This window comes from Gymnoscopelus braueri (genome assembly GCF_963280865.1).
Source record: "Gymnoscopelus braueri genome assembly, chromosome: 6".
In the NCBI taxonomy this organism is placed as follows: Eukaryota; Metazoa; Chordata; class Actinopteri; order Myctophiformes; family Myctophidae; genus Gymnoscopelus; species Gymnoscopelus braueri.
The window spans coordinates 51,672,098-51,693,836 of record NC_137607.1 but is presented as its reverse complement, the minus strand read 5'-3'; the positions used below and the strand labels follow the sequence as shown (position 1 = coordinate 51,693,836).

At 40.3% G+C, this 21,739-nt stretch overlaps 1 protein-coding gene across 1 annotated transcript; it reads left to right on the top strand.

Moving 5' to 3' along the window:
* The first annotated feature begins 1,427 nt into the window (after window positions 1-1,427).
* On the top strand, window positions 1,428-19,634 carry cirbpb (cold inducible RNA binding protein b). Its single transcript, XM_080430639.1, has 12 exons — window positions 1,428-1,546; window positions 3,099-3,211; window positions 3,311-3,417; window positions 3,637-3,787; window positions 5,741-5,915; window positions 6,354-6,418; window positions 16,126-16,242; window positions 16,539-16,645; window positions 16,883-17,057; window positions 17,339-17,453; window positions 17,877-17,941; window positions 18,752-19,634. The coding sequence occupies exons 2-12, from the start codon at window positions 3,112-3,114 to the stop codon at window positions 18,769-18,771; spliced, it is 1,197 nt and encodes a 398-aa protein (XP_080286765.1). The 5' UTR covers window positions 1,428-1,546; window positions 3,099-3,111; the 3' UTR covers window positions 18,772-19,634.
* Window positions 19,635-21,739: the final 2,105 nt, after the last annotated feature.

Genomic DNA, 21,739 nt, shown 5'->3' with positions numbered 1-21,739 from the left:
GAATTCAGTCATTATAGAGGTGAGTGGAATCTGTTGAAGTTGAGGGTTTAATGTTGATGAAGTTATTGCACAGACTGGCCAACTTGAGATGCCAATCTTAGCCAATCAGGATGGAATATGAAAGATTGGACACAGATGGACGGACGGGCCTTCAGCCTGACGGAGACAATAAACTTTGACACATTTAGAATGTTTATGTTGTGAAAGGTTTATTAGCAGACAGTCATTTTGCGAAGGCCTCAATCAATCTCTAGTACATTCTCAAACTCTACATTTTACGGCTTGGGCAAATTTAGAGGATATTATTTTACACTATTCTTATTTATTTTACATTCTACATCTTCTTATTCATTAGGCTACTATCTAGTAGTGACGTGCGTGTGCCACTGCCAACGTTCCAGTACTTTAGCATAATGCTGTGCAAGGTAAAGGTAACCCAGCATGGCAGCATCAGAACAGAGGAGCCGCACCAAAGGGCCACACTTTAGAACAGTGGTTCTCAACCTTTTCAGACCATGACCCCCCAAAATGATCATATTTGAAGTAACTGGGGATCCGTCAACCCCCACCCTGACAAGCACTTGATGTAGGAGTTGAGGCATTCAATTTTCAGTTCCACAGATAAATATTGTGAAAATGCCTCTTTGCTTTGCGAGGTTTTGTGAGCTTGTAGATCGGCTATTTTCATTTTTTTTGAAAGGTTGAGAACCACTGCTTTAGAAGACTGGTCATCCATGTACCTGTCAAACTACTTCAAAAACGTCAAAGACGTCCACAATCACAACACCAGAGCTCCACAAATCACGTGGGTTGAAATCACGTTTGGTTCAAACAAGGGGTTAAATTTGTTCGATTGCTATGCCACCAAAATGTGGAATGCCCTACCAACAGTCATACAAAAGTGTGAATCCTTACTTTCCTTCAAAACCGCTCTAAAAGAGCACTTACAGGTGGCTGCAATTCGTAACTGGCCCCTGTAAAAAGTCCCCCCTATGTTTTTGCATAGTAGGCCTATTGTTATTGTATATCTGTCTCGTCTGTCATTAAATGTTTCGATGAACTGAGTTACTCAATTCCTACTCAAGTACAAAGGACCCCAATGGAAACAAGCCATAGCCTTTCTTGTGTATAATCCTCTTAGCAGCCCTTGTATTGAACTGTACTTTCCTGTGCTTTTCCCCCCTAACTGTTAATATAGTATTCAATCAATCAATCAATCAACGTTCATGCAGGCAGACCTAGTCTAGAGCGGATACGGAAACGGCCTTACGCGGCATAATATGTTTACCGGATACAGTAGGCGGGCTCTAGACCGGATACGAGTACTGCGCAGCAAATAGGAACCCACAGGTACTGCGGAAAGCCTGGCCCGGTGACTTCCTCGCACTACCCAGCAAGTCACTCAAAAGGAAACACAGGGAGGGAGGGACCAACTCTATGGGAGGGACGCCAATCAAAGCTCCGCTAGCTTTAGCCAGAGACGCCATTTTAGAAGTGTTTATCTGGAATCCGACCGACCGTCTTGACGAGACAAACCTTCGGCAACGTAAGCTAAAAGTAATGTTATTAACCTTTTAAGATATAGATGTCAAACCGTGTTGCTGCTTCCTTGCTGTGTTCCAGGCCGACACGTGCGGTGTTGTAAAACCAACCAAACTATTCGCTGGCTCATTTTAGCCACATAGCATTATTATCGGTACCAGCACAGTTTAAAAGCAGAGTTATAAACATGACACATCATCCAGAGTTACGGTTACTGTACGCCTGTTCTGTTTCAGACTGTTTTTAGTCAAGAACACCGTCGTCAATGTAGTGAAAGAAGTGGTGAGAGATAACATTATGACTGACGTTAGCATCTCCCAGTGGTGGAAAGTAACTAAGTACATTTACTCAAGTACTCTTTTACTCAGGCAGTACATTTACTCAAGTACTCTTTTAACTCGGTACGTTTTGAATTCCGGAAAAATGTGAGTACTTTGTCCACCACTGGCATCTCCTCCATAGCTAGCTAGCTAGAAACTAAAAAAAAAAATTACTCACATTTTTACTTGAAGTAAAGTATCAATACTGGAATGTAGAAATACTCTATACAGGTAAAAGTCCAGTAATCAAAATTTACTTAAGTAAAAGTACGAAAGTATTGGCATCAAAATATACTTACAGTATCAAAAGTAAAACATACTCGTTATGCAGAAGTTATCATGTCTAAAATGTATTAAAAAGAATCTTTGGGAAATAGTCGATAGCCAGAGTTTAAATAGGGCTGCAGTGGTTAATGTATGTTTTGTATAAACATAATAATCAAAATCTACAGAGTAAAGGTCCTTGCACACTGGTGCGTCTTTTCGTTGCGTTTTTTTTTTTTCATTGTTTTTTCAATTTTTTTCATTGTTGTAAAAAAAACGCAACGAAAAGACGCACCAGTGTGCAAGGACCTTAACTACTAACTAAAGTTTAAAAAAATAATTGTAGTGGAGTAAAGGTACAACATTTGGCTTTGAGATCAAGTGGAGTAAAAGTAGAAGTATAAAAAATTGGAAATACTCCAGTAAAGTAAAAGTACCTCAAAATTGTACTTAAGTAAATGTACTTAGTTACTTTCCACCACTGCATTTTATGTAGCTGAACGCCTGTCATTTTATCTTCAACTGTTGCTTTATGTCATAACTTAAAGGTAGGGTAAGTGATTTACTTTGGTTAAATTAAGTGTTAAATAGCTCTATATTCTGATAGTACTAATTGCTATAGAGTGTTTGTGCAGTAAAAGGAGTCTCCCATGTCTCTCCAGCTCAGAAAATGCATTTTCAGTGCTCTCTCCTGATTGGCTTAAAATGTGTCACCTACCTGTCACACTATATTCTGTTTACTAAAGAGCTGGAGAGACCTCTATGACCCAACAAACGCTCTGTAGCAATGATTACTATCAGAATATAGTACTTTAACCTTTCTAACAAAAAAAAAGTATATATATATATAAATATATCACTTACCCTACCTTTAACATTGCCCAGACAACACTGGTGTTGTTCAATAATAAAGGAATTTGTTTGGAAAGATTGTGATTTTAAAGCAAATCCAATTTGATTGCTTCCTTTTAGATTATCACCCAAGATGTCTGACGAAGGAAAGCTGTTCGTTGGTGGACTGAGTTTTGGAACGGATGAAACTTCTCTCGAAGAGGCATTTTCCAAGTATGGAACCATTACCAAAGGTATGCTGGTGGTTGGCCAACATTTCCATTGTTGACAGTATGTGACAATAATTCTTGAATAATGACAGTCGCTTGGATTAACAACTTGTGTCTTTTTAGTTGATGTCGTGAGAGATCGTGAGTCGAACAGGTCCAGGGGATTTGGTTTTGTGACATTTGAAAACCCTGAAGATGCCAAAGACGCATTGCTGGGCATGAATGGAAAAGTGAGTGGTGATTAAAATTTGAAGTGGTTATTGTTGTGGTTGATGTTATACCGTAAATTATTTGGAGAGTTAATTAAGACGAGCCCAACACGAAATGAAATAAAGTCACAGTGGTGTTAAGCAATTCATAATTAGATTTTAGGCGTATTGGGGTAAAATCCTGACTCGGACATGTTTGGTCTTCCTAACACTTGTGTTTGTGTTATCTTGTCCTCTCAGACTGTTGATGGAAAGCCAATCCGTGTGGATGAGGCTGGGAAGCCTGGAGGAGGTAGAGGCGGTTTCCGAGGTGGTTCTTCTTGGGGCCGTGGTGGTGGTGGTGGAGGAGGAGGAGGAGGAGGAGGATTCTCCAGAGGGGGCAGATCAAGAGGTAGGTGGGGTTTTTCGGCAGGTAAGGTCTGACCTTTGCAAGATGGGTCATTCTGCTGTCGGCTCTTAAAGGGATATTTTAACGTCATTTTAACGTCTACTCAGGCTTTTGGGAGCACCCTGACCATAGTCATATAAAGGTAGACGCCTCCTTCGGCTCTGAAGCCTTCGTATCTCGGGTGCGCTTCTTTGTTCCGCAGGGCTATTCTTCCACTTCCTTCCGCTTCAGCAGGGCAAGCTGGAAACTTCCGTGTGCGTCACAGAAGGGGGTGTTCGGTAGGCCAATCAGAGGCAGGTGGGGCGGGTTTTTTCTTAAGAGGCATCCGCGCAGCAACTAGTCAGACGCTCTGTGATGGGCTAGTAGTTAACGCGATGTGATTGGTCAGTAGTCAAACAGCCCTGCGGAAGAGCCTTGTATTGAGATACCAGTCGCTACAATGAACTGCAGAGGCCAATGAGGTATCTAGGTTTCTATATCTATGACCCTGACCCCAGACAGTTTTTAAGTTCTTTGATTCAGTATTTCGATATTTGATCATTTTTATCAGACACACCCCCTTCCTATATAAACCCATTGTAACTTCAAACTCCATTTGAATCATGATAGATTCATCGAAAACACCCGTCCTTTGTTCTGGTGATATTGGCCTTCTAATGCGTGAGGGGCTGTGTTTTTTTACTTACTTTTTTACTTTTTTACTTACTTTTAATTACTTCTAAAAAAAACGATAAACGGTAAACGAAAAATATACAGCCCCCTCACGTTTTAGAAGGACAATATCAGTCACCAGAACCAAGGACGGGTGTTTTCGATGAATCCATCATCGTTAGAATGTTTGAAGTTACAATGGGTTTGTATAGGAAGGGGCCTGTCTGATCAAATTAATATCAAATATCTAAATACTGAATCAAGCAACTTAAAAACAGTTTGGGGTGCTCGCAAAAGCCGGAGTAGACTTTAAAATGACCACAAACATTTGAAAGTGAAATATCCCTTTAAGCCATCCCCAGTTGTGTCATTTAGATAAACCCCTAAACGGTTTGGCCTATGATGCACTGTAAAATCCTGAGTATCAATGAATTTTATTCTAAAAAGGTTAACCAATGGATAAGCGAACACTTAAGATTCTACTGTGTGCTCTTGTGGTTTCACAAAAATGCCGCCGCGCAACTTTTCGTTACGGCCGTAGGCAAAGAACAGTCTAGAACAGGATTTGCCTGTATGTTCCCACAAAAAGCAACGAAACTGCAGCTCCCTAAACAGATGTCTGTGCAACATATTGACTGTCTTCTAGAAACTAGTACATTTAGTTGTTGCTCAATTCAATTGTATTGTGTTCCTCTTGCCTTGTTACTGTATTTGCATTTACTTTCGGAATTTGCTTCGACTTTGTCAATTTGCAGTCTATCAATGTGGTCTATCTTCAGAATGGCCACCGTACCAAACAGAAACGTAACACTCTGTTAGGGCTGCAACATTAGGTTACTGCCCTCAAATGCTTGTCTTGTTATTTTGTTTATGTATTTGTATATTGGTTTTACTTACTTAAAGACGCTTTACATGTGTGTGGGGGCCAGGGGAGCGAACAAAAGAAAGAGAACTGTATTAGGAAAAACTCATAAGCAAAAGTATTAAAAGCAATAAAACACTAAAAATAACTATTTGCAATCAAGTGAACTCGGAAAGGCGATACTGAACAGGTGGGTTTTCAGGGCGGTTTTGAAGGTAGGGGGGGAGGGGGCGTCTCTGACATGTTTGGGGAGTGCATTCCTGAGGGAGGGGGCAGCCACAGAGAAGGCCCTGTACTTCTTTTGAAGTATAGTCATGGTTTTGTGTTCAGCTCTTGCTATGAAGTCAAACTAAAATCGTAGTGGATGGTGCCAGAAACACACACGATATAACAAAGCTTCACCAACCTCAAACCTTCCCCTTTTTCTTTTCATGTCACTCTAGGTGGTGGTGGATATAGTGACCGGAGTTATGGAGACCGCGGAGATAGAGGATTTGGTGGAGACAGAGGCTATAGTGGTGGCAGCCGAAGCTACGGAGGTGGTGAAGAGAAGAGTTATGGGTCTGGAGGAGGATACAGGAGAGGCGGCAGTGGAGGTGGTGGATACAAGGATAGTAGGTGAGAACCATGGGGATAATGTCCAAAGTAAAGCAAGCACAAAAACAAACTTGACTGGGGCAGGATAAAACATTCAAAAGTTGAAGAAAAATAAGAATTATCTTCACGCCGTTCTAGGTGCCTGATGAACGTTGTACCTTCAATAAAGTTGCATTTGAGTGTGAGAGCATGTATATAGCTGAGTGCAGATAATTATTTATCTTTGAGAACCATGGGGAATGTCACTGTTGGTAATTGATACAGCTGAAAATTGGTGCTCTCAATTGTTTTGTCTTTTGTAGCAGCTAAACTTAATCAGTAGACAATCTGTAATCAAGTAATCTGATTCATGCAATGATCAATTTGCCTTTTCATACAAATATTTAAGCCTTTCTTGATAAATGTATTAGCATTTATAAATCCACTCTTGCTGTCTAATTATACAAATGTTCTGTGTAGCAGGAGTCGGGGAGGATATGGTGAGCGCTCAGGAGGATCATACAGAGACAGCTACGACAGCTATGGTGAGTATCACAACAATGTCATGTAGTAGGTTCTTATGTAATTTTCACCCACTGGACTGTGCAGGGGTTAAATTTGTCAAGAGGGGAACCCTCATCCAAAGATATTGGAGGTTAAGCTTTTAAACAGCGTGGGGGCTACTGTAATTTTCTCTCTCTCTCTATATATATATATGTCACAGTACGTTTGGAGAACCAGTACGATTGAAGACAGAGCGCTCGTTTTTAGGCACGGGGCTCCTTCGGGGCGAGGCGGGGCTTTTCGAGACAGGGTTTATTAGCGAGGCTCGCGAGGAGGAGGAGGAGGACGGCGCTGCGAGGCGGGGGGTTATTACGCGAGGCTCGCGAGGAAGAGGAGCCTCCTCCTCCTCCTCCTCCTCGCGTAATAACCCGTCCCGTCCTCTCCTTCTCTCCTTCTCCTCCTCCGAGGAGGAGGAGAAGGAGAGCGCGGAGAGGCGGGGCTTTGATGCGCCGACGGAGACCTGTCTTTTGTTGTTCCCCCCCACATAGCAACCAGGAAGCTACGCTAGGGGAACCATAATATCTATGAGGGGAACGCTGAACACGCGTTCACACGCACGGCGCGCCGACTTAGTGGAGCTTGAGGCCGAGGAAGCGCGCCCTCGCGCCTCCAGGCGCGAGTGCCCGCGGTGACCGGCCGACGCTCCACTAGTCGACTCAGCGCCGTTTGATTTGTAAACCGATAGGGACAGAATAGTTCTTTTCATGGATCACTGTGTGTGTGTGTGTGTGTGTGTGTGTGTGTGTGTGTGTGTGTGTGTGTCAGGGAGAAAGTAAAACAAAAGCCAGAACACAATAAAAGTATCTAAACAGTCCTGCTTTCAATAAACCAAAAAAAGCATGAGCGCGTGCGCGTGTGTGTGCGCGTGTGTGTGTGTGACTGTGTGTGTGTGTGTGTGTGTGTGTGTGTGTGGCCATATATGTTTGTGCACAAGCCTGGCTTGTGGCTCCCTCTAGTGCTGGGTGGGTGGTAAAAACGAGCGCGCTTTCTTCAATCGTACTGGTTCTCCAATCATACTGTAACATATACACACACACAAATTATATTTACAGCCCCGTTATTCATATTAACTGGGAGAATCCCATCTTTCTTTCAAATTACATCAATAACCTTTTCAGTCCATTAAAGTCCAATTTGCAGATTGTTTCATTTTATTCAAACGATGCAAAGGACCTAAGTGACGCTCATAAAGAGGGTCAACATTTCAAGAATCAAGGTAGTTGTAGATGGCACTCGCGCTTAAAAAGCTGGATTGTCTTTATCCAACTGATGGTGTTCTAAATACTCGCTATATACTTGGATGCACATTCATCCGTAGGTGGGTGTAGTCAGTTTTTGATGGCCAACTAGCAGAAAGTACACAGGCTATTTTGTGCTGAAAGGAGCAATGGTTCCTGTTAATCTTGATTAATACTATTTACACTAGGCTGAGTTCTGAGGAGTTTGATTAACTACTGCATATTTTGCGGTAGATCAAAATTCGACCTGACAACAGTCCATCTTCAATGGACACTGCTGTACCATAACTTTACTTTCACACCAACATTTGGCGTTCAGAGACCGACGTCTGAAAGCTTTGCTTAACTTGACCACACAGGATCGACTGGAGTTCTAAATGAGGTAGCCTAGATCCCATAGCCTGACGTTACGGATGCAATGTAAATGTTGCTCGGGAAACTGACGTGAAGTTCATGACTCTTTGCTTTTGTAGAAAATTACTAATATGTCTGCTATTGATGAACTGTTATTGGACGGATGACCTTTTTAACTATATGCAAGAATTTGGATTGAAGGATGTGGAACCCAGCTTATCTCTTGCCCAATTTAACCTCTGGACGTCAGTAAAACTATATGAAAGGTCCTCACCAACGCTGAGTAAAACTGTTACAGAAAACTTGTCTTCTTGGGTAACATGTTAAACATACTCAACCTACTCTTCTAAGTCTTCCATCTACCTATTAGAAAAGGAAATGTTCCAGCGGTCATTTCCCCCACAAGTTTCCCCCTTTTTGGACAGTTGAAAAGCACACTATCAGTCAATTCGAAGCTTCCGTATTGCTATGAGATCACCTTTTTTCATGGTATGCAAGAGCATCAGTGCAAAACATGTAGGTCATAAGATTTGAGTGTTCTGTGGAAAAATGTCCAAATGCTGCTTCAGTGTCTTTATGTTTGTGCCTACTTCTTGTCCTCAGCCTCGAACGAGTAAAAACAAAAAACATCCTGATTGCAAGATCGGCACTACCACTGGCTGTTTTTGTAAAGATTTCTTCGAAGACTTTTTTTTTTCCTCGTATTTTTCCCCCCTCTCTGATTTATGGTACGATATGTTATTATACAGACTTGAGTGACTAATCCCTTGCAAAAGTTTTGGGAGTGTTTTTTTTTTCCTACCCTGGAATTTGTCCATAAGTGTTTTCAAGTACTAGGATGTTTTTGTGTAGGGTCCTAATTCCATTTGTTTAATATTTTCTTCCTGGTTTAAAATGACTATACACTGGGCAACAATCTGAAATTGATTTGAAATGGAGATGCCTTTTTTGCAATGGAAACTGTTTTGCTGAATCACTTGGTGAGATCTCTGGTGCTGCTCAACATGGCCTGCTAGCTTTTATATCAAATTAAGCCCCAATTATGACAAATCAAAGCCATAATATCAATAACAACATGGTTTGTGTAACCCTGGAATTGAACCAAAATAATACTGTGTTCAAAATTCTGCAAACCCTTCTGTGTAAACCTGACCTGCTGTGACTATACCATCAAGGTCTATGCCAATGTTCTTTCAGCTCTGCAATTCAATGCTTAAGCGTAGCAAGGATGGAATGCTAAATGGAACGGAGTTCTGATTTTCAGCAAATGTGTAAACACATATATAGGCAAATAGCTATCTTGTTAAAGGGGCTAGATCGTGAAGTGAAATAAATTAAAACTCATCAAAACACATTTGAACAACTTGAAGAGCTGTAACATTATTTTTGAGATGCAGCTGTGCTGAAAGCTTTCTCACCAAACTGTATCTAAAGCCACCTTGTTATAAAGGTTATTGGGTGGTATATTCTGAGATAAATCTACCTATTCAATGAATACGTTTCATATCCGGTTGTTCTTTTACCTATTTAAAGGGATATTTCGCTTTCAAACATGTTTGGTGTAATTTTAATGTCTACTCAGGCTTTTGTGAGAACCCCAGACAGTTTTTGTTTTTGCTTGATTCAGTATTTAGATATTTGATTTTAACAGACACGCCCCCTTTCTTATGCAAACCCATTGTAACTTTAAACTCTATTTTAACCATGTTCGATTAATTGAAAACACCTGTCCTTGGTTCTGGTATTTTATTTTTCATTTTCCCCAAAAGGTATAAAAATTAATGAAAAAAATAATTGAAAAAATACGGTTATAATGGGTTTGTATAAGGGGGCATGTCAGATAAAATGACTATCAAATATCTAAATACTGAATCAAGCAAAATCAATACTGAAAAAAGCCTGATTAGACATTAAAATGACCCCAAACATGTTTGAAAGTGAAATATCCCTTTAATTAATCAACTTGTTCGGTTGTTCCAACTTCATGGCTGGCTAACATTCAAGCTTGTGAATTATTTTCAGCTGTAAGAATTATTTTACTTCTATGTAATATAAGTTAACCTGCCCTATCCAAATTTTATTTAGTTTTATTTTATTTATTTATTTTATCCATTTTAGACACCCCAACTCTATTTACAGTTGGCTTCAGAGAGACTTGAGTTAGATCTCTCCATGTAGAGTTGTGCAGGTGAAATCCCCAATTGTTTTAATTGCTTCCTGATACAATTTGAGAAAGAAGTGTTGCAGTATCTGGCAGCACATGCTACTGTTAAACAATTCTAGACAGTAAACAGTTCTGGGTAATATTGGTAAACATTTATTTATCAATAATGCATCTGAATCATTTAGATGCTTAAAGCTGTTACAACTGTATATTTGGAATGCTTTGGACAGAGCCATTGTTTGTCTTTTGCCATCCAATGCTGAAATGCGATAGACAGTGCTGTGGTTATGAAACGAGGAGATATCTTAACATGTGACCTAGCTCATCTTAAAAATACATGTATATTCAAAATTAAGTAAATCAAACAGTACTTTCTAGCCCCTTCAAAAGAACTAGGTATTGATAAAACATTGCTGCAGATGGCAACATTCGGTCTTAAAAGTGTTGCAAAGTGTGCATCAAGAAATGTGCTCTCTATGTACTGATATTTTTGTTTTCTTTATACTGGCTTCATGTAGCCCTATTAAAACTACCAGATGAAAATGTTCTGATTTCTTGTGCCTAAAACAAAACTGGACCAAATTAAATGTAATGCTCTATCAGGATATAGTGGGAGAAAAAGAAGGAAAAAAAGCTTATCTTGCCAGAACAGGACAGATGGCTAATGTACAGGAGTATGTTTTGTGTTAAGGGTGTCTGGATATAGTTGCTGTTAGACAATAAGGTAACTTTGTTTTCGTTTTGGTTTAGTTTTTTTAGAGGCTGTTAGATGGTCTTCCAAGATGAGGTCTGCTAAGTCTAGATTGGGTATAAATGGTAGGTTGTAGGGAGGTATAGAGGGTGGGTTGCAGGGATGTGTTACACAGACAGACAGACTGAAATGTCCTCGTGGTGCTACTGTTGCTGGTTTTGTTATAATGCTTCATTACACCCAAGAGCTCTGGCCGCTATCGTTTTGGAAATCATCAAAGACCTTGGAGAATGAAGTGTTGGCCCTAACGACACGTGAACCCTCTGGTCTCTGGCGAAAGCTGCTCTCTTGGCTAGTTCATAATTGGAGATAGGCCAGTAATGTGAGGTAACAATTTTGCTCTCCTGTTCGCATCCCTCAAACCAGTTCTCATTTTGATGTCCCATCCTGTCTCCTATCTACCTCTCTCCACTTTGTCCAAACAGCGTTGTTCTCCTCAGGCCTTGGTGGTACTGCCCAATTCCTAAATAAATGACATCGTCCAGTAGCCTATCTTGTCTTTTTGGGCCCGTTAGAGCCTCTAGATAGAGCCTCTAAATTCAACACGGAGCTTTGGAACATTGCATTACTATTTCCCCAAATACCACTGGTGTAAACTCCAGATTTCCACAACTTCTGACCTCTGAAACTCGCCTGAAACGTTTTTTTTTATGGTTTTCCTTTTGATTGAAAAGTTGTCGTCTTCATAAAGTGTAGATTGCACTCACATGTATTGCCAATGTATCACCTCAGTGAACTGAGTTTGTCTTGTTTCAGAGTCTTGAAACGATAGTTTTATTCCTGTTAAATGTTAATTAACTCTTGAATATTAGTTTTTACTTTGTACTGAATGTAGATTAATAATTAAATTTAAACTGCATGCTGTGTATGCTAATATGTTCACTTGAATAGGGTGTCCTTAAAACTAACTGCTCTTTCTTGTCATTTAATCAGGTTAAGTCTTGGATGACTCCTTTCTACGGTCTTACTGCAATGCCTTTGTCCTCCTTGTACATCCTTGGCCACGGTAGGTTTTCATGTTAAACTAATAATACAAAAAAGCATAATTAGACACTGTAGTTTATGGTTAAGTAGCACATACTTATTTCACTTAAAATACAGATCATATGGCAGAATAAGGTCTGCTAAAATGTAAAGTAAAAAATAATTGGTTTTGCTTAACTGGTGTGCCAAAATGTGAGATGTTTCTGTTCGTAGGGAGACTAAGAGATGCAGAATTTGATTAAATTAAACCAACATGCTGAAAATGTATGCTTACAAGCATCTTTGATTGTTGAATAACTGCTTGTTTCATAACTGCCTGAATATATCTCTTCATTACAGATTGCACATAGGATGACATGAAACTGCCCCGAGGTCCACCCATCAAGGCTTGAAAAGCTGAAGACATAAAGATGAGCACTTGAGAAGACCAGCTGTGTTGGTGTCTTTTTTGGGTATGGGTATACTTAATTACCTTAGGCTTCACGTGACAGTAAACCAAATTCCTGTGAAGCAGGAATGAGGGCTGGCCAATACCGGTATACCCCCAGTGAGGTGGGTGAACAAACAAATGAATGAATGGAACTAAATGTTGTTTTATTGTGCTCCATTTTGGAGGTAGTAGTAGCCTACATAAATAATTGTGCAGAGATAAACAGTGGAGTTATGTAGGCTAACTTGATAAAAGAGAGAGGCGAGCACTCATCAGAAGAGTAGTTCATAGTTCACGTGTATCGGGTTCACGGTTCTGGCAGAAATAGTATCTTAGAAAGGATCACCAGCACTCACTTGGTCCTTTTTTTAGGATTTCTTGTTTATTTAGTCAAATGCCCGGATGTTTCTCTGCGTGAATATTCACACTGAGGAAGGCCTGAGGGCCAAAACGTCCGTATATGATCTGCAGTGCTGAGGCATTTGACTAGATAAACAAGAAATCATAAAAGGACCAAGTGAGTGCTGGTGATGATAACTTTCTATGAGTTATGTAGGCTATCCTACAGCAAATCAGGCAAAAATAACAGAAAATCTATACACTCAAAATGACATTGAAACCATGCTACTGATCTAAACTTAAAAACAATGTTAGACAATCGGGATAAAAGCATTCACAGAAAATGTGACTCCAAATGTAATGTAATTACTGTAAATGTGTAATTCTGTGCAAGCCTTGCAACTGTACACTTAACCACCTTATTATTATAGAAACAAAACAATTGCAGAAGTCCATGTGCTGATGTGTACTTTGTAGAAAATATGGACATTTACAAGAAAAATAATAAGAATTGGACATTAAAATGGATGTGAATGGAATTTTGAGATTGGGAGGAAATTGCAATTTAATTAGTGAAAATGATTGGTCACTTGGCCATCCATCACTCGTTAGCTGAAATCCCGTTCTCTGCGTGCCTTTGCATGTGGGAGTGCACTATAAGCATGCACCTGCAGAAAATGGCAAATCTACAATGGATTGTGAGCATTGTAAGCTTGTAGATCAACTATTTGGCGTGTGACACCATGTAAATCGGGCTTAAACATGCAGGTAGGTATGGGATAGGGACGAATGTTAAAGTGACCAGCAACAAATAGGTATAAATCGGGCTTAAACATGCAGGTATGGGACAGGGACGAATGTTCAAGTGACCAGCAACAAATACGTTTAAATCAGGCTTAAACATGCAAGTATGAGACGGGGATAAATGTGCAAGTGACCAGCGACAAATGAGTACAAATCAGGCTTAAACTGGGACAGGACGAATGTTCAAGTGACCAGCAACAAATAAGCTAACCGCTAAAGTAATAAACACAGCATTAACGGTTAAATTAAGGACCATACGGTATCAATTATGTTCATGAATCGAGTTTGGTTATATCAAAATGCCATTGTGTTATCTGGTATTATTGTAGTTAACTTTCTTACACTAAACATAATTACAATAGCAAAAAAATAAGAAGGAATGGAATTTGGGGAAATAATTCTGTAATTGCGTGGGGGATTTCATAGGACCCTAGTTTGTGAGGGGACTATTGAACTATTGAAAAACCCAATAAGAAAAATATGTTTTGGCCATAATGCCCAGAACCAATTTAAATCATACAAACAACTATTTAACGACTATTCAATTATGGGAATTGAATGAATCTATACTTTCATGACTATTGTCAGATATTAGCTGTTATGAATGTCTGAGCCATTTGATTGTGCAGGAATTATGTTAAGTAACAACAAATAATAAACACACCTAGGGATGTGTGTTTGTGCCATCTCCTATCTGCAACCACTTATATCTGTTCACTTTCCCTTCTCAATTGAAAAACAAAATAAACAGAAATATGAAATAAAAAGATGTCTCTAGTGCCGCTTGTGTAGTATAACTGTTTGGGGACAGAAGGGGTGGGTTGACAAGAATACAATTCTGTATTATCCAGGGAGCCAGATGATTATTCTCAGTAAAAGGAAGTTTGTGGTTCGAATGCTGAATTAGAGAAGCGAATTTGTTGCTGGAACTGTGTAACTGGAACTTCCAGTCTGGAAGGTCACCAGTTGAATTCCCACACTGCTATGCTGGGAAACGCTGCGAGGTGAATGAGACAGTCTTTGTTTTTCACTCCCTGCCTGATGACTTACCATTGAGGAGTATCTCAATGAAAAGTACAGGACTGAATTTAGCCATGGAAATATCGAATGCCAAAATTATGTTGTGAGTGAGGTAGACCGATGTAGCCTATAACTTGTTTAACCACTTAAAACCCATATGAGTAACCGGAGTGCCTCAGGGCTCAATACTAGTGTATTTTCTGTTTTTGTGGGGAAAAAGCTTTAGCTGAAAATCAACCGATCAACAAGCTCGCAATGCATGTTGTGAGCTTGTCGATCTGCTATTTTCAGCGAAAGCTTTCCCCACAATACCGATGCTGCATGGGGTTTTTAAGTGGTTAAGATTTTAATGTACAGTTTACAGTGAATTGTATTCCGCGACGAAGTAAGACATGGACTGAGGTGGTTGAATGTCAGTTGCAACTAAGTCAACACAGAGATAAAGAAGTACAAGTTGTACTTCTTTATCTCTGTGTTGACTTAGTTAACTCAAGACGCAAATAAATATTAATGATAATTAAAACCGACTCGGACGCGTCATAATCCAATTATGTGGGCGGGGCTTCAGTGTGTACGCTTCCCTTCTCCGTCTTTCGTCTCTGCTGCAGGTTGCATGCTGGTTCAACGGGGTTTTTCCTCCGGTAATTTGTCCTCATAATTCTATCTGGTAAGTGCATTCTTGCAATTTATATTTGAGTATTTACGAGACCGAACCGAGACTGAAGCCGAATACCGTTTTTTAAGGAATCTTATACGCAGGTCATAATGCCCGACGACAAGACGGAGGCCACGCACGAGCGTTAGCATCCTCGTTGTGTAAGCAGCATTTAGCATTTTAGCCGCTAAATGCTAATGGTAACGGTCGGCGGCCACCATTTACTATATCTCTTGTAAATATTTACCGTCGTATTGCGCCACCTTAGTTAAACATTTACTCAACTCGGGTTATCTCGTTCTAGTAATGTTGTGTGATGTAGTCGATAAGACGTTGGGTCTGAATTGGTCTCCTCGCTGAATCTGACCGTTTGACAGAACAATAGGGGCTGGATCTTAGGCCTAGCCAGTGTTGCCAGGTTTAGTGACAGAAAGAAGCAACACTTGTCGGCTATTTGAAAATAGCAGATCTACAAGCTCGCGATGCGAGGCGTTGTGAGCTTGTAGATCTGCTATTTTAAAAAAAAATCTTGCATTTTAAAATGTTGAATAAATTGAGTGTTTTCTGAAACATTCTAATACAAAATGCCCCCTGGGCCCTGGCCACAAAAAACCTAAATGAAAATAATTGAGAACCACTGGTTTAAAATTGTAAAAATTAAAATGGAAGCTACCCTAAATAAGCAAGGACACTTTAATAACAAACCCCAAAAACCCGCAACCCGCAATATTTACAAGCAACTTTACAAAAAAAAAGAACCCCAAAGTCGCTTATAATAAGCCGACATGGCAACAGTGGGCCTAGCGCATGTGGGTTGCACTACTGTAGCGTCAGGCGGGCATCGAGCACCGTCCTAAATTCATGCTGATCTGAGCGCCAATACGCTGTATTTATGTAGACATGGAACTCAATATTTGAATATTTGAAATGTCTTTTTTGGCGACAGGTTGACCAGGAAACATCATGTCTTCGGACGAAGGGAAGCTCTTTGTGGGTGGACTCAGCTTTGACACCACGGAACAATCTCTGGAGGATGTGTTCGCCAAATATGGGCAAATAGCTGAGGGTAAGTTAAAAATAAATTTACTCTGATTGGTGAAATAAAGCTGTAAATTAACGCGGTTTGAGTTATATTAATTTGTTTAGTGAGCTGAAACACATAGCATAGTAGTGTATATTTGTCTGTCATTACATGTTTCTATGAATTGAGTACAAAGGACCCCAATGGAAACAAGCCATTGGCTTTCTTGGGTATAATCCTCTTAGCAGACCGTGTATTGAACTGTACTTTACTGTGCTTAGTTTTTTTTGCAAATTGTTAATAAAGTAATAACACATTATTTCGATTTTTTCCTTTTTCAGTCGTAGTCATCAAAGACAGGGAAACTCATCGGTCCCGAGGCTTTGGTTTTGTCACGTTTGACAACCCAGATGATGCCAAGGATGCCATGATGGCTATGAATGGCAAGGTAAAAACATCCAACTCAATCACAGGTTGCATTAACAAATGGCCTACAGAAGTTTCTGCTCTCTGATTTTCCTAGAGATTCAGTTCATGCCCATCTAATGCATACTCCTTGAAACCTGGTTCCTTGAATATTATGACTAATGTGTATTTTGTTTCTTTCTCACAGTTTATCCACTAATTTCATTGTTTAACACACACACACACACGCATACATTTTCCAATCTCTGGTCTTCCCTAGTCTCTGGACGGCAGGCAGATCCGTGTGGACCAGGCTGGCAAATCTGGCGGCGGTGGTCGCTCAGGTGGAGGCTTCCGTGGAGGGGATAGAGGGGGAAGCAGAGGTGGAGGAGGAGGGTATTTCGGTGGCAGGGGCCGAGGCGGCGGAGGACGCGGTGGACGTGGCTTCTCGCAAGGCAAGTTATCTGCTCCGTCAAGGTCCTGAATGAATCCTGAGTTCTCCTTCACTGTCCACTGTATGTGGAGTGAATAAATGGCTGGCTTTCTTGACTACTGAATCTGTTGAGCCTGCCATTGCTCTCAATTTTGTTGAATTGGTGCGTGCAAAGCTAATCTGAATACTGTCTGATGATGGACTACTTTTTTCTTTTTTGGTTGTAGTCGTAACTGTTTGTTTAGCTATAGATTAGGTATTACATTGTTATTATATGCAAACTGACGATGCTTCTCATTTTAGGTGGTGACCGTAGCTATGGTGGTGGCGGAGGAGGCGGCGGCGGCGGCGGCGGTGGAAGGTACGACAACAGAAGTGGAGGTAGCTACCAGGAGCGAGGCTACTACAACAGAGACAGGTGATCACTCCTAGAAAGAAAAATACGTTACCAGTATAACGAGTGCCGTCAGCCTTCCGTCAATCTCAGGTTCAACCTGCTCCACAGGAAGCAAAAAATAGCCTACTGGTACAAAGCTAGTACTCTGAGCTGACAAGAGTATAGGTTAGAATATTTCTGTTCTGTTCGTAATTCCTTATTCACCTGTCTCTGTTGTAGAAGCCTCGCTCCTGGTAGCTACCCAACACACATTAGTCATGGAGTGACTAATGTGTAACCAGATCTTCCTATCTTGAACACAGCCATAAGAATGCTAAGCAGTTAGTTGAGCACCTATGCCCAATGGCTGAAAAGCAGAGCCATAACAAAATGTGGTTGACTGGCTTAATCTTCAGTTCCTTTCTTTAATTTGACATCTTTCCCTGTTTGTTTTTATTTGTACAGAGCGCAAGGAGGAGGATATGGAGACCGCTCAGGAGGTTCGTACAGAGACAGCAAAGATAGCTATGGTGAGGCTTCTTAATAGAGCTTGACGCCATTAGTGAGCAAATAGGCAGCCAATCCGGTGCCTGGACAGCCACATCCAGTCACCAGCTGAATGGATTCAGACCATTAATTGGGCTTCTGTTCAGAGATGGAGTCTTCATTTCTCTTAGCTGGAATGCTTCATCGTAAGGCTGGCATAGTCCTGTGGTTGAATTGAACAAATGGTTATTTAAAACCTAAATTGGACATTTTTAAAAAGGTAAAGTAAAAATGATTTCCTCAAATTGATGTCAGCCTAGATTAGAATGATGTCTCCACCCCCCCACCCCCACCCCCCCTTCCAGATCATGTAGGACCTCCTTCCTCCACACTGGCTGCGGGTCCAATTCCCTGGACCTCCTCATTAATCAAAGGACTTTCCTTCTTTGAACAGGGCGGCCTAGCTTAGTGGGTAGAGAGGCCGTCTGGTAATCAGTAGGTCAACGGTTTGCCTCCTAGCCCCGGTCTATGTGTCAGAAATGTCCCTGAGCAAAGTTTCTGCACCAAGTGACCGTGATTAGAGACGATGACCAGATGCAAAAGCATCCATATTTGTGCAACCTATACAAACTAATGCAACAATTGAAACATGATACTGGTAAACTTAAGTTTTACTCAACATCTTACCGGTATGTATAATTATGAGTTAAACTTAATCTTCCAGGTATTTGCTACCAGAAAAAAAGCCCAACGTACAACCACATTATTAGGTCATCAACACGAAAAATGCCCAATCTGCTTGCTATGGAGTCCTTGTAATCAGTTTTTCTTGCTCCCCCTTTTCCTCTCTTTAGGTGATGATGGCGGTTGGTAGACTGCCATGAGATGTCTGTTGTGTAGGTAACGCCCATATCACACCTCGTCGAGGGCCAGTTTTCTGATGACAGTGGACCTAAACGGAGTCTTACTCTAGTGCAGAGCCTGCTGTACCCAAACATTTAAGAAAAAAAATTTGAACCAATTAGTAAGAGCAGTCCTGGATAAGTTCAGGGGAGGGATAGCTTGCACTGTGAGCCATCCTTACTGGTCCTTTTCCAAGTTTTTGATTTTGATAACTTGTTTTTTGGGTTTTGTTTTATCCATCAAGCCTTCTTATTTTGTAACTTGAGCTGAAGGTAACGTTTGATTTGATGCTACGCTAAGTGTGCTTTGCCTCACTTTAAGATCTGCAGGCACATATGCATACAGAGACAGTCTAGAAGGCAGAGAATGTATCTTCACTTGAGAATGGTTGTGTTCTGTAGTTTGCTGCTGCTGTGCACTCTATGATGGTGAGCCTGCAGAAAAGGGATTTCATTGCCGTCCTTGTTTGCACATTCTGTCTAAGGAAAAACAGAATATGAAGAAAAACAAATACTGTATGACATATTCTAGTAAATACACATTCAGTATCCACATTAATTCAGGTCATAGGTCTCTTGCTCAATTGACTATTGTAGGCTTCCTTGTCTGATTTCAGTGACTTTATGGACAAAGGAAGTTGTTTTCTTTTTTTAAATCAGGTGAAACCCAAAAGTTTTTAAACACTGAGTTAGGAAAAGCAAACTGCCTTACGTTTTCAAGGTATTCTGACAATAAAAGAGTTGACTGGTATTATTCTCATCTGATTTTATTATTTTTTTCAAAACGTATGATTTCATGTTTGTATTTTTCAAAAATAAAAAAAGCCTTTACATATGTCTGCCCCTGCCTTAATTTTATAGCTCTGTGCGTTCAAGCATTCCAACCACACTATAATTTCAATCCTTTTTGTCAAAATAATACTGCGTTGTATCTTGTCCAGGACCAAATCGGAAGGTTGACAAAAACACAAATCTTAACCCTCATGAGAATCCCCTACTCCTAACAGTGATTCTAAGTATAATATATTCAATGTTTATTTGTATCCACTTAATTATGCATCTACTCTTCCTGGGGTTCTTGCAAAAAATGATGACACTGATGTACACAGAATAAATCGGATGCCGTTTTTACTGAATCTTAAAGGATCCCTGGTTAATAATCCTTATATGCCTTAATACATAACTCAAATTTAAAATTAAAACGCCTTCAATATTTTATTTATTTTAGAAATAGTTAATCTTTTAATTATCAATGCTCGTCGCAAGTTGATGTCATTTGTCCAAGTGTGGTCTATCCCTATTGAATGCATGTGCAAATAGAAAACAACTTAATACTTCCTACGGTTGAAGTTAGCTCACCCAAAAAAAGCTTTATTTTCTATCAATTACACACCCTATGAAGCCTTGAATTTATGGAGATTTATTTTTAAATCGCATTCCTATGCCAATAATTTGATACCCTTGGAGACTCCTGACCGATGACCCGGTCATCAAATTATTGGCTTAGGAATGCGACAAAACAAAAAATAACTATGAATTCAAGGCTTCATGTCGTGTGTAATTGATAGAAAATAAGTAATGTTTTGTGTGAACTACTCCTTTTGATATGAGCAGCAAATCTATATGTTTTATTTGCACATGCGTACCATAGAGCTGGACCACACATGGACAAATGACATCAACTTGCAATGGGCATTGTCCCTCTTGATGAAAAGATGAACTGTTTCTAAAATAAATGCAATATTTAAGGTATAGACTCTAGAGCACCAAAGTCCTGACGTCACTGCCAGTAGAGGGCGCATTCCACAGGCTCATGGATTTACTTTTTGTATTGATATCCTCATTGGGGAATCTTAGATCGCTTCATATAAGAACTGTGTTCCAAAAATAAACACACCACCCTTGCGTTTTTACTCATGGATATGAAGCATCGACTGAAGGTGTAAATGTACACATTTACCCAAAGAGTAACACAATATAAACACTAGAAACGAGTCAAACAACCCAAAGGCTACATTTCCCATGAACGCGGCTGCTGTGGGGGCAGTGATTTCAGACCCGAAAGTAGTAATTCTTAAGACTTTTAAGGCAGAATTAATTACATTTTCACCAGAAACAGGCTGTATCAAATATGAATGAATATCATAAACGATGCAGAGCCACCCCCTGACAAAAACGCCAGGGTGGTGTGTTTATGTTTGGAACACAGTTCTTATATGACGTGATCTAAGATTCCCAAATGGGACCCGTGGAACAGGCCCTCTAGTGGCAGTCTAGTGGCAGTGACGTCAGACTTCGGTGCTCTATACAAGGCTTAGTAGCCAGGGATCCTTCTAAGATGTGGATCTTGGAACAGTTTAGCATTTTCCCCGCAAGGTGGCAGTGTTGTCTTAAGTTTTGACTTGACCTTTTTTAGTAAACCACTAAATCAGGGGTTTTCAACTGCTGGTCTGTGGACCACTGGTGGTCCTTGATGGTATTGAATGTGGTCCCTGACCATGCATTCAGTAATGCATGGTCATGATTTTATTTTTGAGAAACTTAGACCACAACTGTTTGGATATGTATGATTGTGATTCCACTCACTGAAAGACATAATTATCAGTGGTCATTTGAGGAGACTTGTGCTTCAATTCCAAAAGAACTAGCTTAGCTATTAGGCTACAGAAGAGGATCAACTCATCAAGATTCATAGACTCTGTCAAGAATGTATTAAATACAATCCCTTGTGAAGTTCTGGGTGAGTTGGCAGGCATAACTCGCCAAGTTTAGGCCTACAGTAAAAGCAATATGTTTTTTGTTTAGTTTAGTTTTTACCTTGTGCAACTACATTGTTTGTGTGTGTGTGTGTGTGTGTGTGTGTGTGTGTGTGTGTGTGTGTGTGTGTGTGTGTGTGTGTGTGTGTTTCTCACACTGGCCCTGAAGTAGTACAGGGCAAGG